The 21,012-nt window shown below is 37.5% G+C and overlaps 1 protein-coding gene across 1 annotated transcript; it reads right to left on the bottom strand.

Annotated features, from left to right (window-relative positions):
• Positions 1-852: 852 nt before the first annotated feature.
• Positions 853-18,235, bottom strand: oafa (OAF homolog a). The gene is made up of 4 exons (XM_079609874.1): positions 17,496-18,235; positions 4,478-4,612; positions 4,006-4,186; positions 853-2,606 (listed from the first exon to the last, which is right to left on the bottom strand). The coding sequence occupies exons 1-4, from the start codon at positions 17,724-17,726 to the stop codon at positions 2,338-2,340; spliced, it is 816 nt and encodes a 271-aa protein (XP_079466000.1). The 5' UTR covers positions 17,727-18,235; the 3' UTR covers positions 853-2,337.
• Between the last annotated feature and the right edge of the window lie 2,777 nt (positions 18,236-21,012).

Genomic DNA, 21,012 nt, shown 5'->3' on the forward strand with positions numbered 1-21,012 from the left:
AGCAAATTTTCACAGTTTGACGATTATAAGTTATAACAATGTCTGTAGTAGAACTTTAGAAGTATTTTTTGGCGGTAACTATATGGTTAACGTTACTTTTAGCTTAAAGGGATAGTTCATCCATTGAATCACTCTTAAAGCGTTTCTAAACCGGCATTAAGGTTCTTTCTTGTGTTGAACATAAAGGAAAATATTTTGCAAAATGTTTGTATTGACTTCCATAGTACAAAGAGGAAAAAAGCATGTGTGTTCAGCAGAAGAAATAACTTCATACATGTTTAGAACAACCCGAGGGTGAGTAAATGATGACAGAATTAAAAAAAATAGTGTGAACTATTCCTTTATAATATTAGAGGCCTCAGTTTTTCATTTTCAAAGGCACTACAAAATGTCTTAAACCTATTTATAATAAATTACACTGTATATAAATAATTTAACAACTAAAATACTAAATCTGCAAAAACAGACATTAAAAATGATATAGTGCAACCACTGATCATACAGATTATCATTACACAGATCGGTGAGTGCAACTCATAACAAGTGCATAATTCAAATCAGGAAATATGCTGAGCTCTAAGTAAAACCAAACAAAACTAACAAATTATCTTTAGAAAATATATCAGTGATAGCCTACTTTTTTCCTTTTAAAAGCTGTAGGCTAGTTGACCAGAGCAAGTTATAGCCTAAAGACAACCTAGACAATTGTAATCTATATGGTGTCTGCTTTCATTGTGTCAGTGAATAATTAACACTGTATTCAATAACACCATCTCATTAAATAATACTTCGGCGTCACATGATCCTTCAGAAATCAAAGCATTATGCAGTCAACTCTGAATGCGTTTAAAAACAACAGTAAGAAAGTGACAGGTTATATGACACTTTGCTGAAGGAGCTTTTATTTAAAATTACTTCATATTATGTCCATATTCATAGGAAAATAGTTTTGATGCTTTATTCATAACAGATTTATCATCAAAAATAATCAGTAAACACTGAATCAACAAGGCACTTGTATCCCAGACAATAGCTGTCGGTTGGGGAGGTGTAATCTCAAACAACACTTGACATAACACTAATAACTCTTTGAAAAAAAACAAAAAAATTAAATAAATCAGTATAAACATTTTAGTACCATGAACTACAACCGAGTCAAATGTGTATGTTAAACATTCGCATAGTAAGAGAGGCAAGTCGTGAGTTGGAGGTGAATGTAGTGAAATATGAAAACAACAGTTTCTCTTCTTCATGATTAGAGCTTAGTCAGTGGATTTGGTCCTATTGATTGTTGAAGTACCTTCTAGGACATTTGATATCACACAAAAGGATGTGAATCCATATTTGTGATGGTTTCACAGGCTCTGCTGATGTACTGAGGTCATACTGATAGGAGGCGCCTGAGTGACAGTAATGTTGGATAACCACAAGATGGCAGTGTTGATGCACAGTAGCAACGATCTAAGCAGGATTTTCATCAGTTTTTCTCTCCCTCTGTTTCATCAGAACTGTTCATACACTTACTTTGGTTTTCTATGTAACTTTTGCAGTGTCGACTGCTCCCAACTTGCATCCATACTTCAAACTATAAGTTAATATTGATCCAACAGGACCTTAAATGATACTGTCGCGCAATGCTTAGAAGTCCATCCTTATGAAGATGAAAACACACACTCCCAAATGGTTGCCAGCATTAAGACTTGAGGTGAGAAAATTCACATGATTGAATCTGTTTGAATCAATTGGAGAATGACTCGACAGCGTTTTCTGTCTGTACCAACATTAAATCAAAGCATATCTGATACAGTGCTAACAGTCAAAATACAGAACTAAAAAAAAAAAAACGTTAAAAAAAAAAGAGAGAAAAAAGGCATTTTCTCTGAACATGTGCGCTGTGCTTAAGTGTCTTCAGTCATTTCCCACTGTAAAATAAATAATACCAGCTTCAGAAAACAATTAAAATTGGCAACCTGACGAGATCCAGCTAATTTTAAGATTACATCTTGTTATACATGGACTTATTCACAGGTTGATCACTTGGGTCTGCATGTAAAGACTCAAAAATACTCATTCCACAGTGCTGGCAAGAGCAGGAAGAGCTTTAAAACTACTGACCAGCTTGAATGCAGTCGACAGCTCAAAGATGTGGCCAACTGCTCTGGAAAAACAAAATTAGAGCACTAGGGCTGCTCAAAATCACACTCCATCCACACCCATCCAGCATAACTTCTTTGTCAAACTGCTCTGTGCAGTAGGCACGAGTCTGAAGGCTCGGAGGTGAACAAAACCTGTGGTGAAGGTCACATTAAATATGTTTTTGTAGAAGCATGTGTGTTTCTAGGTCTCTTCCTCCCACAGGCACAGCTGTTTGTGCGGTACGTAGTAAGTAAATTGGTAGCCTTTGCTGCAGCTTTTGATGCCACATTTATACGGGCTGCCCCTGCCGGAGACGTCCCTGTTACGACAGTACTTCAGCAGGCAGGGGTACCATTCCAGTCTGAGGTTGTAGCTACAGGAGCAAGGCTGCCACAGGTCCTTCACTGTCCCGCAGCTCTGCAGACCTGGCACCTCCACTGCTTGAGGCTCGAACATGGAACCCTCTGCGCCTGAAGAATCGGAAAAAAACATTTATTATAGTTATAGGGATAGTTCACTTCAAAATAAAAATTCTGTCATCATTTACTCACCCTCAAGTTGTTTTAAACTTGTATGAATTTCTTTCTTCTGCTGAACACAAAGGAAGATATTTTGAAGAATGTCAGTAACCAAACAGTTAACTGGACCCATTGACTTCCATAATAGGAAAAAAAAGTCAATGGGTCCAGTTAACTGTTTGGTTACTGACATTCTTCAAAATATCTTCCTTTGTGTTCAGCAGAAGAAACAAATTCATACAAGTTTGAAACTACCCAATCAAATAATTAACCAAATAATGTAAATATGTTACCAAAACATGTAAACAATGAAATTATATTTATAGGCATATATATACAGTATAACGTATATAGTACATATACATATATACAAGATAACTTGCTGGCAATAAAATGCGGAATTTAATTAATAGAAATTCTTTAAAGATTGTAAATAACTTTATGGTAATCTTTGGGCTAATTTCAACATTTACTAATACCTTAGTAAAATAAAGTAAAACTACCTGTGTACAAGTTTTAAAGGTTGTATCAGCGATTTCAGGCCCAAAAATAAATGATCACATTCATCTAATCTTTCCTAACGATCCGCTAGCTGCCCGCCCCATAAGCAGGCCGTCAAAAAAACGCGTCTCTGTGCGCAAAACCTCTGAACACCCAGCCCTGTCGGTGATTGGTTGGAACACTATTTATTTTGGTTTTGAGTGGTTGGTGAAACCAATTGTTTTTGTGTACAGATCTCAGAGCCTAGGCTGCCTACAGAGACGCGTTTTTTTGACGGCCTGCTTTTGGGGCGGGCAGCTAGCGGATCGTTAGGAAAGATTAGATGAATGTGATCATTTATTTTTGGGCCTGAAATCGCTGATACAACCTTTAATGGAACTGAGCTAACATTAACTAGCAATGAACCTTTGTATTTTTATTAATTAACATTTATATTAATTTAAACTGTAACAAATTTTGTTTTGTTTATAGTGAATTATTATTAGTTAATGCATTGGCTAATGTTAACTAATCGGACCTTATTGTAAAGTGTTACCATACATTTTTGTTTGATCAATAATTCAACATTAAAGCCTAATGTGTCAACTGAACATGATCTATGATCTGCAATTTTTTATTATAATTATTTTATATATACAGTGTGTGTGTGTGTGTGTGTGTGTATATAATTTTACATATTTTGCCTAAAGGTACAATATGCAGTTCAAGGTAAATGGATTTTGCTGACTATTATTTAATACATTAGATTAGGCTTTAGAGGGTTAATATGAGAAGAACACAATGTCAGCGTTGTATTTAATCGTGCTGGGTTTGCTAGGGTGTAATTAAGGGATGCAGTAAGCGTGCTTGCCTCTGTCCAGCCAGTGTCTGACATCAGCCTCGCGTGTGTACACCGCCTCCCGGGCCACGCTGCACATGTTGTGGATGTGGGCACTCAGTTGCCACGTCCGTGTCAAATTGACCGCTACGTTCATGCTCAGCATCTCCGTGCTTCTCTTCTCTTCCGCTGTGCGGATGGCCTGGGGATTTTTCTGCAAAATATAAAAAAGACTTTTAGTATTACTACTGTCATTCTTTAAAGCTAGATGTTTCCAGTCTTTTATCACACCTTTCATTCATTTTCACACATTTAGGACCTTGGACACCCTCCCAGGAGCAACTCATCAAAGGCCTTTTACAGCCTTTTTCCTCTGAGATCTCAAATTTAAAACATCACACTCCTACGCAACAGTTAACCCATGAGCTCAACTCTAACACCCCGGATTTGCTCCCCACTCCCTGACTTCTCCCTGCCCCGTCATCAGCCACAGAGGGAGCCTGACCTGTCGCAGTCTGGCCATGGACTCGCTGGGGATGATCTCATTGTGGTTGAGCCGTGTGATGAAGCAGAGCGCCTGGTATTGGCTCTGCCCTCTCTCCAGTTCCCCCAGGATCAGCGCCCGGAAGATCTTCACATCCTGAGAAGAAACATATGCAGTCATCATTAAATTGTGCAGAAATGTGTAATATAATAACTACAAATATTGACGTCTTTGAGTTGGAGACTTGTATGGCAACAAATGCAAGGGCTGCAGGATTAATCATATAAATTGTGATCAGGATTTCTGCTTCTCTCGATTATTCAAGCATAATTATCGGTGTTATTTGTGATAGATCCAAACATGAATCTCGACTATATTGTTTGTGATTGTGGTTGCTGAATAAATGCACTTACTCAACCTCTGGGTTACAAATATGAAATATTTTAATATTAAAAAAATTGACATAATTTGGAATTAATATAATTAACATTAGGAATTTAATTGTTATAGCTTTCATAATGTAGAGAGATAAGGTAAAATAACCTTGCATATGGGATTGTGTTTTATTAATTTGTGCTTTGCAACAGTTCGAATTATTAGAGATGCACCGATGTATCAGCCGATAAAAGCAAGTATTATCACTATTGGCCATCAGCAAGTAAATGCAATAACACATTAACGGTTAAAAAATATCACTGTTAAAAAGCAGGCTCTATTTGACCCTATGAATCACCCGTAGTTCAAGCCAGGGTTGCCAGTTCCACCGTTTTTCCCTACATCAAACATGATTTGTAACGCGCCTCCCATCCAATACATCACAAACAGCTTTGTTACCTCTGATAAGAAACAAAAGTCTCATCTTTCAAATTCTGTCCATTTTATCCCAAAATTCAAACAATAAATAGCATTTTGACACTTAAAAAAAATATGACATGACAGATCACTAGTGCCTCAGTTCAAGCGGCAGCGTGGAGCACGAGACTTTTCCTTCACTTTAATATGTCATAGCATGAAAGAACATGCATGCATGAACATCAAAAGTTATGTTGAAAAATATAGTACAACTTACTGAAATTAGTCATATCACAAGTAACCGCACAATCAGTGTTTAAACCGTGAAAAGACGTCAATAAAACAGCTTGTGAACAAGCTCACTTAATGTTGCATTTGCCTCAGGAAAGTTATCCAATGTTCACAGTTCACCACAAAATCAAAATTGACAATTCTTATTTTTTATGGAATACTGCACTGTTTATTATAAACGATTTGTCCATGCACATAATTTTTTAAAAATAGAATTGCCCTTGTAATCTTTAATGAAAATAACTTCCCCTCCCTCTTGCATCTCATCTCTTCTCAGATGACGTGTTTACTGGCGTGAGGGCGGGAAAACCTGTCACTCATATGAGATCACAGCAATAGCAAACCACAACCATCCATACATTTTTTCTTGTCCATGAAGCCGTTTCCCTCGGATATACATAACAATAGGAAAGAAAAGATTATTGCATCTTCCGCTTCATGCCGACTGTTACCATTATTGTGGATCCCTATCAAATACCCATAGATTTTATTCATTTTTGGCTCTTAAATTCTTGCTTTTCAGCATTTAAAAAGTCAGCTGTCGACCTTCTAGCTTACAGTCAGATCTTCATTACAACATTTTATAGTGATTCAGCCCAGAACAACAGAGAGACACTGTATATTTCAGCACATCACTGAGTTGCTGTTAGCAACCAGACCAAATATCTGGCAGCGCCCCGTGCTCATAAAGACTTCCATGTAAAGGCATTATGGGAAACCCCAGAGCGGAGAGCAAGGCCACAGACCTGTGTACCCATTCATCAGCTTCTCCTTGCTCAGGCATCCTCATGACTCTGCCAGCAGAAGACACACACATTCTCCTCACTCCCTCCTCCTCTTTGTTTTTCACAGTAAGGCCTCGAGCATCCAGCCGACAGAAGGGAGCAAGCTTTCAGGGTTTCATTCGCAAAGTAGGAGGTTTTCTCAGACAATCAAAATAAACAAGCCAAAGCTGTCTTTGTTTGTTCTGGAGCTCTCATCTCATCCCCTTTCTAGAACCTTCCATCTGGTTTCCAGAGTTGGTCAACCCCCAAACTCATGGAGCTGCAGTCTCACTGAGCCTGTGGAAAATTCATTCACATTCCAAGAACCCTTCACCACCTCTAATATTATATTTGAATGACAATGCTCTTTTATTTGTATAGTTTTCCCTGAGGAGGTATAAATTCAGTTCCGCAGACAAACTATGGCCTTGTCCACACTTATACTTTTTCGTTTGAAAACCAATCTTTTTCTCTCCGTTTTGGCCTTCTGTCCACACAGAGACATATTTCGAAGAATCTCTCCCAATTGGACAAGTATGAAGTTGATGTGCAGACTGCTAAGACGTAAGCTTCCAAAAACGATGACACGTTTAGTCATGTGATTCATATTGTACCGATAGATGTTTATACACAGTATTGTACCCGTTATGTGCCATTCACTTTCACACTTTAGCTAAAGATATGTGTTACTTTGTACACTCTTCATATCACAGTCCTGCAAAGCTGAAAATTGTACTCGCAATTGCTGTCCTGCGGCAAAACGAGAGCAGTTGGATTTTAGACCAAACATATAAAATGGTGATTGAGTGCGACCTGAGCGCATCAATGAATGGTAAGATATTTTGCTAAATAAAATGATCCTGCTATTAGAATAGCGTAAGAACTTGATTATGTCGGTTCCATCTGTATCATCTCAGTGGGCTTTTAAGGTTTTACACATGAGCAATAAGGTGAATTTAGCTTTTCTGACATTTCAGTGTGAATAAGAAACTTTTGGAAAACGCTTGAAAACGATAGTGTGGACTGAGAGTGTTTTGAAACTAAAATGCCATTTTCAGATGTAGACTTCTAGTAGCCTTTGTGACTTCTTTCCAATCCAAATGAAATATGTTTGTTTTTCTTGCATGAACTTGGTAAAACATTTGATAACAAATGACCTGTTTTTTAGACTAGAAGTGCCATTTAAAAATAAAAAGACATCAATTATCAATATATATATATATATATATATATATATATATATATATATATATATATATATATATATATATATATATATATATAAAAGATGTATAAATAAAATCACTTTACAAATTGACAAAAAAAAAACAAGATTATTTGGGGCCAGTAACACTAGGGGGGCCATGTAAATTTTTTACAAATATTTCAGAATATTACATTTTTCACTGTATTTTTTAATCAAAGCAAATATTTTAGCATGAGACATTTTTCAAAAACATTTTTAAAAATCGGTAGTGTATTTTCATTATTTTTCCCTTTATCAAATCTTCTTTAATATGGACTAAGACCTTCCTAGGAAAAGAAACATCAAGTACTATTAGCATCTCTTATTTATGTTCACAATAGACGCTACATTACATGAACACAATACAAAATGAAAAAGTACACAGATCCCAATCTGTGAATCAGTACATGTAAAGACAGACATCCAAAAAAATGTTTTTTCTATACATGCTGCATGCATGGAAGTTCTTCAAAGGACGAAGCAGCAGGAACGCAATTAAACTGACGGAGGAGGCAGACCTGGTGGAATTACCGCATGGGTGACAGAACAATCAGCAAACACAAGAGGGGGGGAGTGAGCAGGCAGTTGTTATTTTAAGCTTCGGCACTAGAAGGACCTCCAGCCGTCAGAAAGGCGGTTTGCTTTAAGGAACAGAGAGAGGGGTTGGTGGGGTGAGGGGGGTGGCGGGGGGGTGACTGCTTTAGGCACTCAATTTAATTACAGGGAAATGTTGGCGTCACTGCTTTGCAAACACCTTGATGACAACAGGGAGAAACCCTGCAAACTGACACTGCCCAGGTAAACCACTCACATCTGCTGAGGCAAGCTGACCTGATATCAGTGGCTCAGTCATTGCTTTCACTTTACAACTATCCTTTATCTTCATTGCTCGGCAATTTCCTCTTATCTGAGGCGAATATCTCTTTCGCTTTCCTCCAGGGTCCTGTTACAATTCTCCGTTTGACCCCCTCCATGCAGGAACATGTCTAAGCCGGGCTAGTGAGTAAATACTTCAGCCAGGTAGATCCTCAGCTCAGTTTTTCATTCGTTCACCCTCCAACCTTGCGCAGGTCCGCCAAATGACCAGATTAGAGACTAAACAATAAATCTTGGTGCAGAAGAGTTTATTTTGACAGTCCTGGAGAAATATATCTCTGAAGTCAAAGCAAACATTAGCTTCTGCTCCTGGTCCTGCTGCAGGATCACGGCGTGTTTGTTTGGACTATGTTGTTGACGTCTGACAGCGGCATCATCACAAAGCTTGGCGCGGCTTTCACAGTCAGTTCCGAATGTTGCGCTTGTGCCATAAAATTCACGTCAGACATAGAACGTTAAGAACAATAAAATCGCAGATGAAAGGTTGGATAAACCGAAGATTTGTTCAGAAATACTTCCTTTGTGTTTAACAGAATAAAGTCAAACAGGTTTGGAAAGACAGGAGTATAATGAATTTATGTGATTGGGTGAACTATCCCATAACTAAAGCCAAGTGGACACTACAAGACTCGTCACTTCTGCTTTTGTTTTGGAACTTGTAACTTATTGCTGCCTGGATCTGAATTTGTAGTCGTTTATATAACATTCGCCTTCTAACTCTGTTAGTTTGTGTCTCTTATACATAAAACACCCTCTAAATTCCTCTCTAGAGACGAGCAACTATGACAGAAGAGATAAAATACATGTTTGTTCATTCTGCCACACTACTATGCAGAGACATTGATGAATGATTTTAAAAACCATGTCAATTAAATTATATTTGTTCTGCCACTATAAAGATGTTTGCAAGTGCTTTCTATTATAACAACTGGCATTAATAATGTCGACCCAGGAGGCCTTAAGTGGAATTGCTTAAGATCCCAGTTTGCAATACAATGCACATTGTCATTAAAAACTTTGAACTGCACAAAACATAAACACGAATTACACACGAGAAATGAGAAAACTAAATGTTGTGCAAAACAAGAGGGTATCTACTTCAAGGTTTCACATTCCATGCATTATTAACATCTGCATAACCACGAGTCAAAATCTGCTTAGGGGTAATAATGGAACAACAGTTTTAAAAAGTGATGTTTTACTATTATTTACAACAGGATTTGCAAGATGGGTTTAAATAAAATAATTTTGTTATAAAAGACAAAACAACTTTGTGCATCAAAACCACTCGTTCGTTTCCTGGTAAAAATTCATTAGATTTTCAGAAGTCAACACATTTTGACAGGTGATTAGGAGGCCATGATGAATGACAAGAGGCCAGTGGGCAAATTTGGCCAGGAGTTACACCCCTACTCTTTTTTTGCGAAGGACATTCTGGGATTTTTAATGACCACAGAGGGATTTTCAGGACCTCGATTTTAACGTCTCATCTGAAGGACGGTGCTTTTTGACAGAATAGTGTCCCCATCACTATACTGGGGCGTTAGGAGGACCCACGCCCCCTGCTGGCCTCACTAACACCTCTTCCAGAAGCAACCTGGTTTTCCCAGGAGGTCTCCCATCCAAGTACTGACCAGGCTTTGCCCTGTTTAGCATCTTGGGCTACGGCAGGGGTGCCCAATCCTGCTCCTGGCGATCGACTGTCCTGCACAGTTCATCTCCAACCCTAATCAAACACACCTGAAGCAACCAATTAAGGTCTTCAGAGCACATCAGGATCACTTGACAATTAAAGGTTCCATTTCCTGGAAAACCCACACTACCATATGTTTTGAGTGTGCCATCACTTTCTTGAGAAGAGGGAGAAAATGGCAGCCTGAGCAACTTCAACTTGCTGTCTGTCAGAGACGATAAGCACACGAGTATAAATTTGTTCTTCAATCACTGATATTGAATCGGAATGATCAGTGGAATACTTCACACTGCATGGTAAAGACAATAAAGACCAATCCAACAGAAAACCTTCACCGGGTTAGAGAACACGTCACATGTTTTGGTTTTAAAGAAATTTTTATGCACAAACTACGGATTCTGATTCTGACATTCCTGATTTTAGTATTTTTAATAATTTTCAACTCTTTACTGATCTTTCCCCCCCCCCCATAATTTCAGCAATAGATTAACTGTTTAATGAGTGATCTTGTCCCTGTAGTCATCCAATTTGACTTGCATATGCAGATGTAATTTATATTATAACTTGACATGTGATTTTTATCAAATGTATATGAATGCAAGATTTCACCTTTCATTTATTTGAAAATCTGTCTTAACGCAATTCATAATGTGCCATTATGGAGAGTGATAAACGCTCTTCTTTTCAACAGGAGATACAACAGCACACATTTTTCTGTTGACATGTTTATAGCTGCTACCTGAGTAACAACACATCTGTATTAATGGCAAAGGCATTTGAAGGTAACTTTAAAACTCCCTTGATAACTTTTTACTACCACATAAGTACGTACAACTGCATGCTGCTCGCCAAGCATTGATCTGCATAAAGTATGTTTCCGGCCTTCCTGGCCGTAGTCATTTAGCCTACTCACCCTCATGTCGTTCCAAACCTGTATGACTTAATGTAAAAATTAAGTCATCTTTCAAACACAAAAGATGTTGTTGTGGACCCCATTGTTTTCCCAATCTTCTTTTTTGTTCCACAGAAGATTTTCATGTTTTTGGGTGGCATTTCCCTTAAGCCAAGTCACTAGACTGAAGTAATCAAGGCTGAGTCAGAAAGCAGGTACGCATGCTTTGAAATTTCCCTTATGAAACAAAATTCCAGATTGGCAAGACATCAACGATTCAACGGTTATCAAGTATTACATATAACACCCCGAGCAGTTAAAGAAACTGCTAAGGGAAAGATTCAAGATTAATACAAACATAACAAGGCACGCAGACATGATCCAGAAGAAACAGATATGCTAAATGTTTATGGTAAATGTTGTTCCTCTTCAAGGAGAAACGCTATTGTCTAGAATTTCGGTTTAACTGGATTACGGCTCCTTATGTGACGGCAGAGATGTTTAATTGGTTTTTTTAAGAAGGCTGGTGAAAAGGCACAGGTGCATGCCAGCATTTAACCTTTCGCTCTGATGAACAGCAACCCCGGACAAAAGACAGAGCGTGGGAGAAATGCCTGAGTTGTGGTGGTTAAAATACAAGAGGAATTTGATGTCTTACACACTTAAGAACAAAAACACAACATGCATCGCAGTAAATAAAAGTCAACAAAGGAGGAACCAAGCAATTCTGTTTTGGTAACATCTTAAAGTAGATTTCCTCTGAATATGACACCAAAAACCAAACAGCATGGCAAAAATAGAGGCACTTGGCTGAATGAAAGACCATGGCTTCCACTGGGTTGTCTCCATGTGACCTTTGACTCCTATTTGGCATGTGGCTAACTTGAGCTCTTGCGGGACAGCAGGGACGTCTTTACCCTGTTTCAGCTGTCTTAATGTGCTTCACACTCACTGATATATGTTCATCTGCTCTAGTCAAGATCATGGCGTTACCCCCTATGGGCTGTTAACTTCTTCCACAACCATCTTAAAACAAACAAAACATCTGGATTTAGAACAAAAGCTTAGGCAATGTGTGTTCAATAATAAATCAAGATCTTAAAGCTGATGCCCCTTTACAACAGTTACGCCAATATTTCAACACCCCATACCAAGCCAAAGGTATTGCACAAGACCCAGAGGGAGACGTCAGAGCGTGGGAGAAGAAAAGACAAGACCCAAACGCAGCAGGGATGATTCACGCTGTTCCTGTAAACTATAAGGGGAAGTACATCTCATTTCCATTGAGATATGCCTCATTAAGAAAACAACAATGCAACCCTAGGTTATACAATGTCTTTCACCGGGAAGTTGGACTTAGCAAGGACTGATGCAACCCAAGGCTTGATTCATAAAGCAACTCAAACAGATCATATAGGATCAAAGTCTTGTGGCTGTTGTTAAGACATGTCACTTTTGAGGGGCTTTAAGGAAACAGCTAATCCTGAATGATAAAAGACATGTTTAACTATGCTAAACTAATTCCGGTAGTATATGAATTATGAGGAGTATTAAAATGATCTTCAAATACATTCAGGGTCCAAACATGCCTAATGCAAATAAAAACGTTGGCTTTAAATAAGGCAGACGCACAGTTACTATAGGAATTACAACATTACATGATAAAATAATGATTGATGCTTCAGTAGGGATTCAAAACAAAGTGATATGAATGGTAAAACATTGCGATGCTCACATTCTCTTTTTCCTCAAATGGAAAATATGGAATACTGCTTGCAATAGGCCTATGCCACCAAAATGGAAATATGAGGAATAAAAATCACATACTCATGTTTTAGTGAAAAAAAAAAGAAAAAGGTTTAATTAATTGTCATTGCGACAATTTTAAATATATTATATTCAAATAATATATATATATATTCAAATTATAAATGTAAACATATTTATGGTTTGAATTCTTCCGCCACTGGCAAAAACTTGTAAACTTGTGTATCATTCAAACCAGTGCAGTGACTAAGGAAGAAATTACCACCTTGATTACATATACTAGGCCTATATATGCTGCTAAGGTACAAAGAAAGCAATCTTCAGCAATCAAACTGATGGTATGCAATATGCTCGTGACAATTTATGAAACATGAAGACAGTCAATTTGAGCTCACACAGGGATTTTTTAAAATGCAATCTGTGCAATCAAGAGTTTTAGCAAATTGCAACGCAGTAAAAGACTGCTGTGCTAAAAGAAGACAGCTGTACTTGAAAGTGCAAGAAAATTAAGGTTCAAACATCAGCATATTTCAGTTTCTCAGTGCTCAAAATATTTGAACACTGACACTGCTCCAAAGTGCTCTGGATCAACTGAATTGGACAGTTCAGCACATAACAGTGTCTGTGGGTAAATGAAGCCTCTTCTTTCTTTCTCAACTGCACTCAAAGGGTCAACATCGGCCTTATTCTGGCTTGAATAAAGACATCAGCTTGAAGCCAAGGGGCTGCCAGAGATGTCCTGCCTGTTGCTGACACACTTGAACATGAAAATGTGAACTGAACTGTAACTAGTTAGAGACACCACACGGTTTCCTGTTTTGTAAGCAGTGTGGTGAAAAACTAATTTTACACGTAATTTTAAAGGTGAAATGTGCCGTTTCATTATAATACATGAAATCACCTCTAGATCCAGCACATTGCAATGCAATATTTACATTGCAGTCATGTAGTATTAGTTCCTTTATTGTAATGACAGCAGAAAAACAGCAAAGTTTTGCACAACGGGTGTGGTCTGTCATTTAATTGACATTAATCTATTAAACATATATTGTGTCATCATCATAAGAGTGGTTGTTCAAGCCTGTGCTTCAACAAGCCTGTGCATAAGTTAAGGTCATATCCCTGTCACATGTCTCAGAATTAGTGGGGCATTTTGAAACAGGTTGGACTGGCTAGGTTCAAGTCGGCATGTTCACACACCTGGATGTCATCCAAACACACTCACTGATACATCACTGATTGAGAAGCTAGGACATAAGAGGCAGACAAGTTCCCACAAGTGACAAAATGACAAATTCAAAAAGTGAAACAACTTCAAAATTCCACTGAACTTATGAGGAGTTGCTAAAACCAGAGGCAACACAACACGTTATGTAAAGAAATGATTTCCCCAAAGTTGAATCTAATACAATAAAGTTTACAGCTGGCTCAAACGTTATGAGCCGATAACATTTCAAAGTGAAGAGGAGGGATGGCTTGTGTCCAAGCAGGTCACAGATATCCCAATAGGGAGATGAGCATAAAAGCAGACCGCTCGGCTCCTTGGTTGGCAGCGGATGCGAGCTGAGATGAATTCATCTTTATCACTGCATATGCTGCCGATGGGCAGAGGCAGAGCACTGAGAAACATAATCCAGCTAGAAAGACAACGGAACAGTTTAAGAGAAAAGCTTGAGTTAGAGATGAAAGATTCATGTGATCACACGCAGTATCTCTTCCACCAAGCAGTCGCCGCTGTATTGTGATTTGTTACTCTAATCCCGAAACAGTCGAAGGAGAACAATTCATTTTGTACAAAAAAAAAAAAAAAAATCATACAGCCCACACTTTTTCCACACAAACTGGAAAAAAGGCCAGTCTGTTACACAGATATATCTGTTTTTTCAAATTATGAAAATGTATGCTTAAAAAAAGGCCACAACCACTGAAATTTTTTCTTCAAGATTTGCATGATAATCCCATCTCATCGGATTTCCATTGAAACTTGAACTGAACAGTAACAGTAACAAAACAACACGCTGTTATATATGGGTAAGATGGGTAAACTGTAGTATGGAAGCTTGTTTCCGCCACTGAAAAAAAGAAAAAGAAAAGGTAATTGCGACTTTTTATCTCACAACTCTGACTTTTTTTATCAGAATTGCATGATATAAACTTGCAGATCTGACATTTTCTTCTCAATTACCTTTTTTTTTTCTCAGAATTGTGTGATATAGTTAACAATTGCTTGTTAAAAAGTAAAGAGAAATAAAGTCTGACTTTATAACATGTAAAACTTGCAATTCTGAAAGGAAAAAAAGCCAGTCTTTTTTCCCCTCAGAATTGGACTTTGTAACTCGCAATTGCGAGTTTATATCAGAATTGCGGGACACAAACTTGCAGTTGTGAGAAAAAAGTACCCTTTAATAATGTATTGTAAATAAAAAAGACATTTTAAAACAATAAAAATAAAAATAAATAAAAATAAATGTATACGTAAAGGTCACCTTAGTAAATGGTTAATGCATAAACTAACATTAACTAAAAATTAACAATATATTTGTTGCAGAATTAATACATTTTTAATGTGGTGTTTTTAATGTGCTTTAAGACAAACCATGTGCAAATGCATTTGTCATCACCATTGCTGAGTATTTTCTCCTTAAAACTGCAGTGAACCAAAAACAGTCTCAAAAACACGGTTTGAAATTGCGTCAACGAGTGGATCTCTGAGCTGGTGAGAGTGAGTGGAGGCGGGGTTAATTTGCATATTTCTATATGAGGCAAGGGTGTAGAGTTACATTCAAGCTATTTTAAGGCATGAAGAAATTTTTTTCAAGGAAACAAAAACGTTTAAATATGTCATTTTGGTGTTCAAAGGTGAGAAATTACAGGGGGACTCCAGTAAAAATGCAACTGTTTATTGTTAGTTCATATTAGCTCAGGTCCATTAAAGGGGCTATTTGTAAGGATTTTCATGTATTAATTGTTTTTTCATTGCCAATGTGTGAACAGCTTGAAACGAAACATAAGAAAACGAGACCTCCCCCGACTTCCTAAATTGTCTACGAAAGCCTGCAGATTAATTTTGACGTTTTTGACAGGAAAATCAAAAGGATGTGGCGGTAACGTTAAATGACACATGAAACGGATGCTTATTATTAACTTTTTTTTATTATACACTGTTCAGGTTAGGATAATAGTCTCACATAGCCAGATTTATAGTCCATAATCAAACGATTAAAACATTAGCTATGTTTCCATCCAAAGTTGCGAATAAAGCACCATTTCCATCCAGTGAGTCGAGGAGAACAAAATTGTAAATTCCACAACAAAGAAAACTAAACCAAAGCAGCATTCACTCTGATGAATGAAAGATATTTAGAGCTATGCTACGCCAAATCTGCCATCAAATGCCTAAGTAAGAGAAAAGAAAAGAAAAGAAAAAGAAAAACCAAAGGGAAATAAAATCCAAAGGGTTCACTTAGCACCTGATTAGGCGGGTACCAGGATAACCATACTTCATTTAGTAATATAAATTAATATTTGTCTTCCTCATCCCTGTTAAAGCCCTTTCAGTGCAGTAAATCCAGTAAGGCAGCTGGAAGTCCTCGTTCATTCAACTTTCCATAAATCCCTGAGATACAGGGGAAACACAAGATGAGAACCACATGTGAGAAGAATGGAGACAGGCCCGCCAGTGGACCTGATAAAAAGAGGAAAGGAAAAGTTCAAGCCTTCCCAAATGTGATCCAAACCCCCACACTGACCACATCTGTGGAGGATCAGGGGACGTGAGGGGCAGAGGGCTGCTGACGTGACTGAACTGAGGCCGATGAGGGCAGTGACAGTGCCACTGCTAATCCTGATGGTATGATCACCAGTGAAAGAATCTGACCTCAGGTCAGAAGTTCATCACTAATGTGGATGATTTAACACAGAGACACGGACTTTAATGGCACGAGGAAGGAAAAGTAACCACTTCTCAAATTACTTTTTAATTATTAAAACAAATTAAGTTGAATAACCAGTAGGCCTATTTGAGGCTTCATCGCTGTAGATGATCTGGTAAATGACAAATATAGTAAAGGCTAGAAATGTAGGTAAAATGATCCAAAACTTTTGAGCAGGCACATTGAATGTACTGTCATTTTCTTTGGATTAAAGTGCCAGCTAACTAACTAAATAAATGTAATCATTTACTAAAAATGTTTCTAGTAAAGCTAGAAATGTAAGTAAAATCATTCAAATCTAATAGGTTGAGCAGATACCTTGAATGTACTGTAATTTGCTTTGGATTAAAAATCAAGTCAACTAATCAAATGTAAATGTATAGTGTTGTGGAACTCCAAAATCACATTCACAACTTCTTACATTTTTTTTCAAGTATTTTATATTGAACATGTAGCCTATATATTGAACATACCGTATATATTGAACATAGCATTTTTTTGTTTTTTGTTTGTTTATCAAGTTTGTCTGAAAGTGAGAGCATTTGTCCTTCAGAGTGTTCCTTAATATGAAATAAGACTAATAAGAATTAGGCCTGTTAAAGTCCTCAAATGTAATGAATTGATATTCAGACATGCTAAAATAATTCACCTAAATTACTGTGAAAGGGGGGGCGGGTTCATGAAAAAAGTCAAGCAATATAATGCATTCCAGCACACTTCAGTAACATTATGTGCCAATCCTATTAAACAAACATAAATTTTTCCTGGCCATAGTTTTCAACTTACCTGTTTGAAATCGGCCACAAAAGTTATAAGAGTCCCATCTCCTTGTTTAAACTCCACAGTGATGGAGTCTTTTTCACTGTCCGCCTCCAGAAGTTCATCTGTGATCTGTCCATCGGCCAAACGAACCTTCACCTTCAGCTCAGAAGCAGACCCGAGAGTTACTGTCAGAGTCAGCAGCAAAACCAACACAGTAAACCGAACTGAACCCGGTGAAATCCACCTCGCAAACATGCCAGATAATCCTAAAAGTCAAACTCCGGGCTCAGAAGGAGAATCCACAGGAATTACAGTCGCTGATGCGGTTCGACTCATTCCACAAGTCTTCAGATAGACTCAGCTATCTCCTCAAAACATCACAGCCGCTCCACTTTCACAACTTCATCCATATTTTTTGGAAGCTGGATGTACAAATGAATTCATAAAGTCTTTTAAAAACAGGTCTAGAGACTTTTCACGTTTGGTAAATAAACATTTAAGAGAGCCGCGTCACACACGGATCCATCTGGTGTTTGCACTCGTCTCGTCTCGCGCCTCTCACTGAGGGAACTTTGATTCGTGAGCTCTTGCCGACTCGTGCCACTGACGCTCGCGTTCATTCAGTACACTGTGCTTCACGCTGACTTCAATCTTAGTTTCTGTTTTTCTCCTCTGGAGTTTTTTCCTCTCTCTCCTAGTCCTTGCGGATTCGTCACTTCCTTCATTATCCAAAGTGCAGCAGTCCAACGGGCTCCCAAAGTTTCGCAGGCAGCGCTCGAAAACTCTTAAAGGCGTAGCGCCCTCTCAAATAACCGTCTGAATAATACACAACTCCTCAGATATATTTCTAGCACTTAACTCTTTCTGTAATGTAGGTGATTTACACATCATATTCATTAACAAATAATGCTTGTATATTTATGTACGTTTGCATTATATTATTTTAGCCTATGTGACAATATTAGTCCAACTATGCTTATTAAAGGTAGCCTAATACAATATTAATCACACTCAGTTTCATTTGTTTCTTAATCTGATTTAATAATGGAGTTACAAGAGAGTTATCATGTGTCAGTATTAATGTTAGACTATATGGTTCTTAAAGTTTAAGATTTCAAAAAGGCAACTTTAAAAAAATAAAATAAAAATATAGATAGCCTATTTAGAATGTGCTGGCCTCCCGAGCATCAGACATTCATGAAACAAAGCATGTTTGCTCAGAATGACTTGTTTTCTTTATTTGCAAAGTTTTGAGAAGTTTGGACTTTGTGCACACACGAAATAGGCTACATATGAGTCATATCAGACACATGTAAAAAAAAATAGAATCTGCTAATCAACATTCTTTTGATAGCTTTTTAGCAGCATGGTCTAAAGCTGATGCGTGTCGCTCTGACAAATGGCCTAGGAGTTCGAAAAAGTTGTTGTTGTTTTTTAAACACAATAAAATGGCATAAAGTTTAATCATACAAATTTGATTTGCTATTATTGTGGCTTAAAGCAAGAAATTCAGAAGACAAGAATTTTGATTCGGTCACACAATTGCGGAGTTCATAGCTCAAATGTAAAGTAGCTTATTATAGCGCCACCTTGAGGCCGATTTTAACAAAATTTGGTACATATATTCAATTTCACACATGTACAAAGAATACATTTTTGTAACAGTAGGCCATTCAGATTTGCTGTTATTAGCTGCTGACATTTGATTGACTGCTGGTGGCCATGTTTGTTTTAAAGTATCTAAGTTAGGACTTCCACCAAATAAGATGCATACCATTTTTCAACTTTATGGATTTATTATAGCACCAGTCAGACGGGTGTGTGTCTGTGCGCCTGAGGGGTGCACAATTGGGAACATCCACTCAATTTTGGGGTCTCTGCAATTTACGTTCTTTGACAAACTTTTACATATAGCCTACAATACAAAAATAAGGAAGAAGAAGAAGAAAATCAGTACAAACACAATATGGGTTCACCTTCGCTGTATTTAATACTATAAAGCTTGATGTAATAATTGTCAGAAATAGAACAGTTTATTTAGGCTATACAAAATCTCAAAAAAGTTTGTATGTGTTTTCTATTTTGTATCATATTTGATACATCAAGCCTTTATGGCCCACATAGTAGGCCTATAATATGAGAATATGAAGCATATTTTGAGGAGGAAAAAAAAAACACTTTTTATTCACTAAACAAATATATGCAAATTTGTGCAAATGTTGTTATGATTATATTCTTATAGCATTCCTGCATACGTCACCAGAGAGAAGTATGGTGAATTTTTATTTGACGGTGACGATCTGAAGCGGAACTAGAGTAGGGCCTAATGTTTTCCATACACCAGACCTGGAAATGTTCACGGTTAGAAGTGGCATATTACACCGTGAATTACCTCTTGAGCAGAAGATCCTCCAGCTGTGGCTCATCAGAGCTCTTATTTCCAGGTGATGTGTTTCTTGCTGGGTGGCCCAAGTATGTGACCTCCTCAGGGAGCACATCACCTCTGGGCACATGCGCTGGAGAGCTTCACCGGAGGAGAAAGCAAATAGACAGCCTGTGGTCTTGAGTAAACACTGTCAGCTGGGTCAGGACACTGGTCAATACAGGTGATGTATTGGAGTGAAGTTCAGGTAAACATGTCCTTTTGTGACTGGCTAAACTAAAGCATTTACAGCTTTGGAGGAGGTAAAAGAGAGAGAACGGATATTAGTCACTGCCGTTTGACCAGCTGTTACTTCACTTTGTTTTGTATGTTTGCATCAACATTGGCTGTAAAAAAAAATGGTTAGTGCTATTTTAAATGAGAATTATCCTGACATCTTTGTATCACCAGACAGAAAACATTTTTTTGCTTTACGTAGTAAAAAAAAAAACTTTCTTTAGAAAGGAAACCATGCATCTACTGTACAGTCTTTCCAAGTTTCGTAGTGCAAAGTATAATTTGGAGTTCTGTGGTTAGGTTATAGTTTATATATATACTTATGTAAATCATTAACAAGACATTCACTAATTTAGCTCTCAGAGGCACACACACACACAAACACGCATGCACACACACACACACACACACACACACACACACACACACACACACACACACACACACACACACACACACACACAGCACTGCATGGAACAGGCCATTATTCACTGTATTGCATGGACTAATAAAAAAAATAGGACAATTCAAAATATGTCTTGTTTTGGATGTTTCTTTTGTTCCTTTTATTCACTTCTTTAAAAAAATGTTTTAGCAGTATGACAGTAGTTTAGCTATGTAGCTTTTTCAGTAAAGAGCTTTTCCAGTACCGTGACTTGTGATGTTTCGTAAACAAAACTTAAAAAGTAAGTTCACCCAATAATGAAAATTATCCCATAATTTACTCACCCTCAAGCCATTTGTATGACTTTCTTCTTTCAGCCAAACATAATCAGAGCTATATATATGAAAAAAATATCCTAGGTCTTCCAAGCTTTATAATGGGAGTGAATGGTACCGGAGATTTTTAAGCCCAAAAAAGTGCATCCATCCATCATAATA

The sequence above is a fragment of the Phoxinus phoxinus genome, assembly GCF_949152265.1.
Source record: "Phoxinus phoxinus genome assembly, chromosome: 4".
Classification (NCBI taxonomy): domain Eukaryota; kingdom Metazoa; phylum Chordata; class Actinopteri; order Cypriniformes; family Leuciscidae; genus Phoxinus; species Phoxinus phoxinus.

What these genes read in the sequence shown, in the direction of transcription:
- oafa (XM_079609874.1), bottom strand. Translation starts at nt 17,726, where the DNA reads ATGTTTGCGAGGTGGATTTCACCGGGTTCAGTTCGGTTTACTGTGTTG. An exon ending in TTGTGGCCGATTTCAAACAG is followed by an intron (nt 4,613 to 17,495) that starts GTAAGTTGAAAA and finishes GTTTCTTCTCAG; the next exon opens with GATGTGAAGATCTTCCGGGC. An exon ending in CAGACACTGGCTGGACAGAG is followed by an intron (nt 2,607 to 4,005) that starts GCAAGCACGCTT and finishes CCGATTCTTCAG; the next exon opens with GCGCAGAGGGTTCCATGTTC.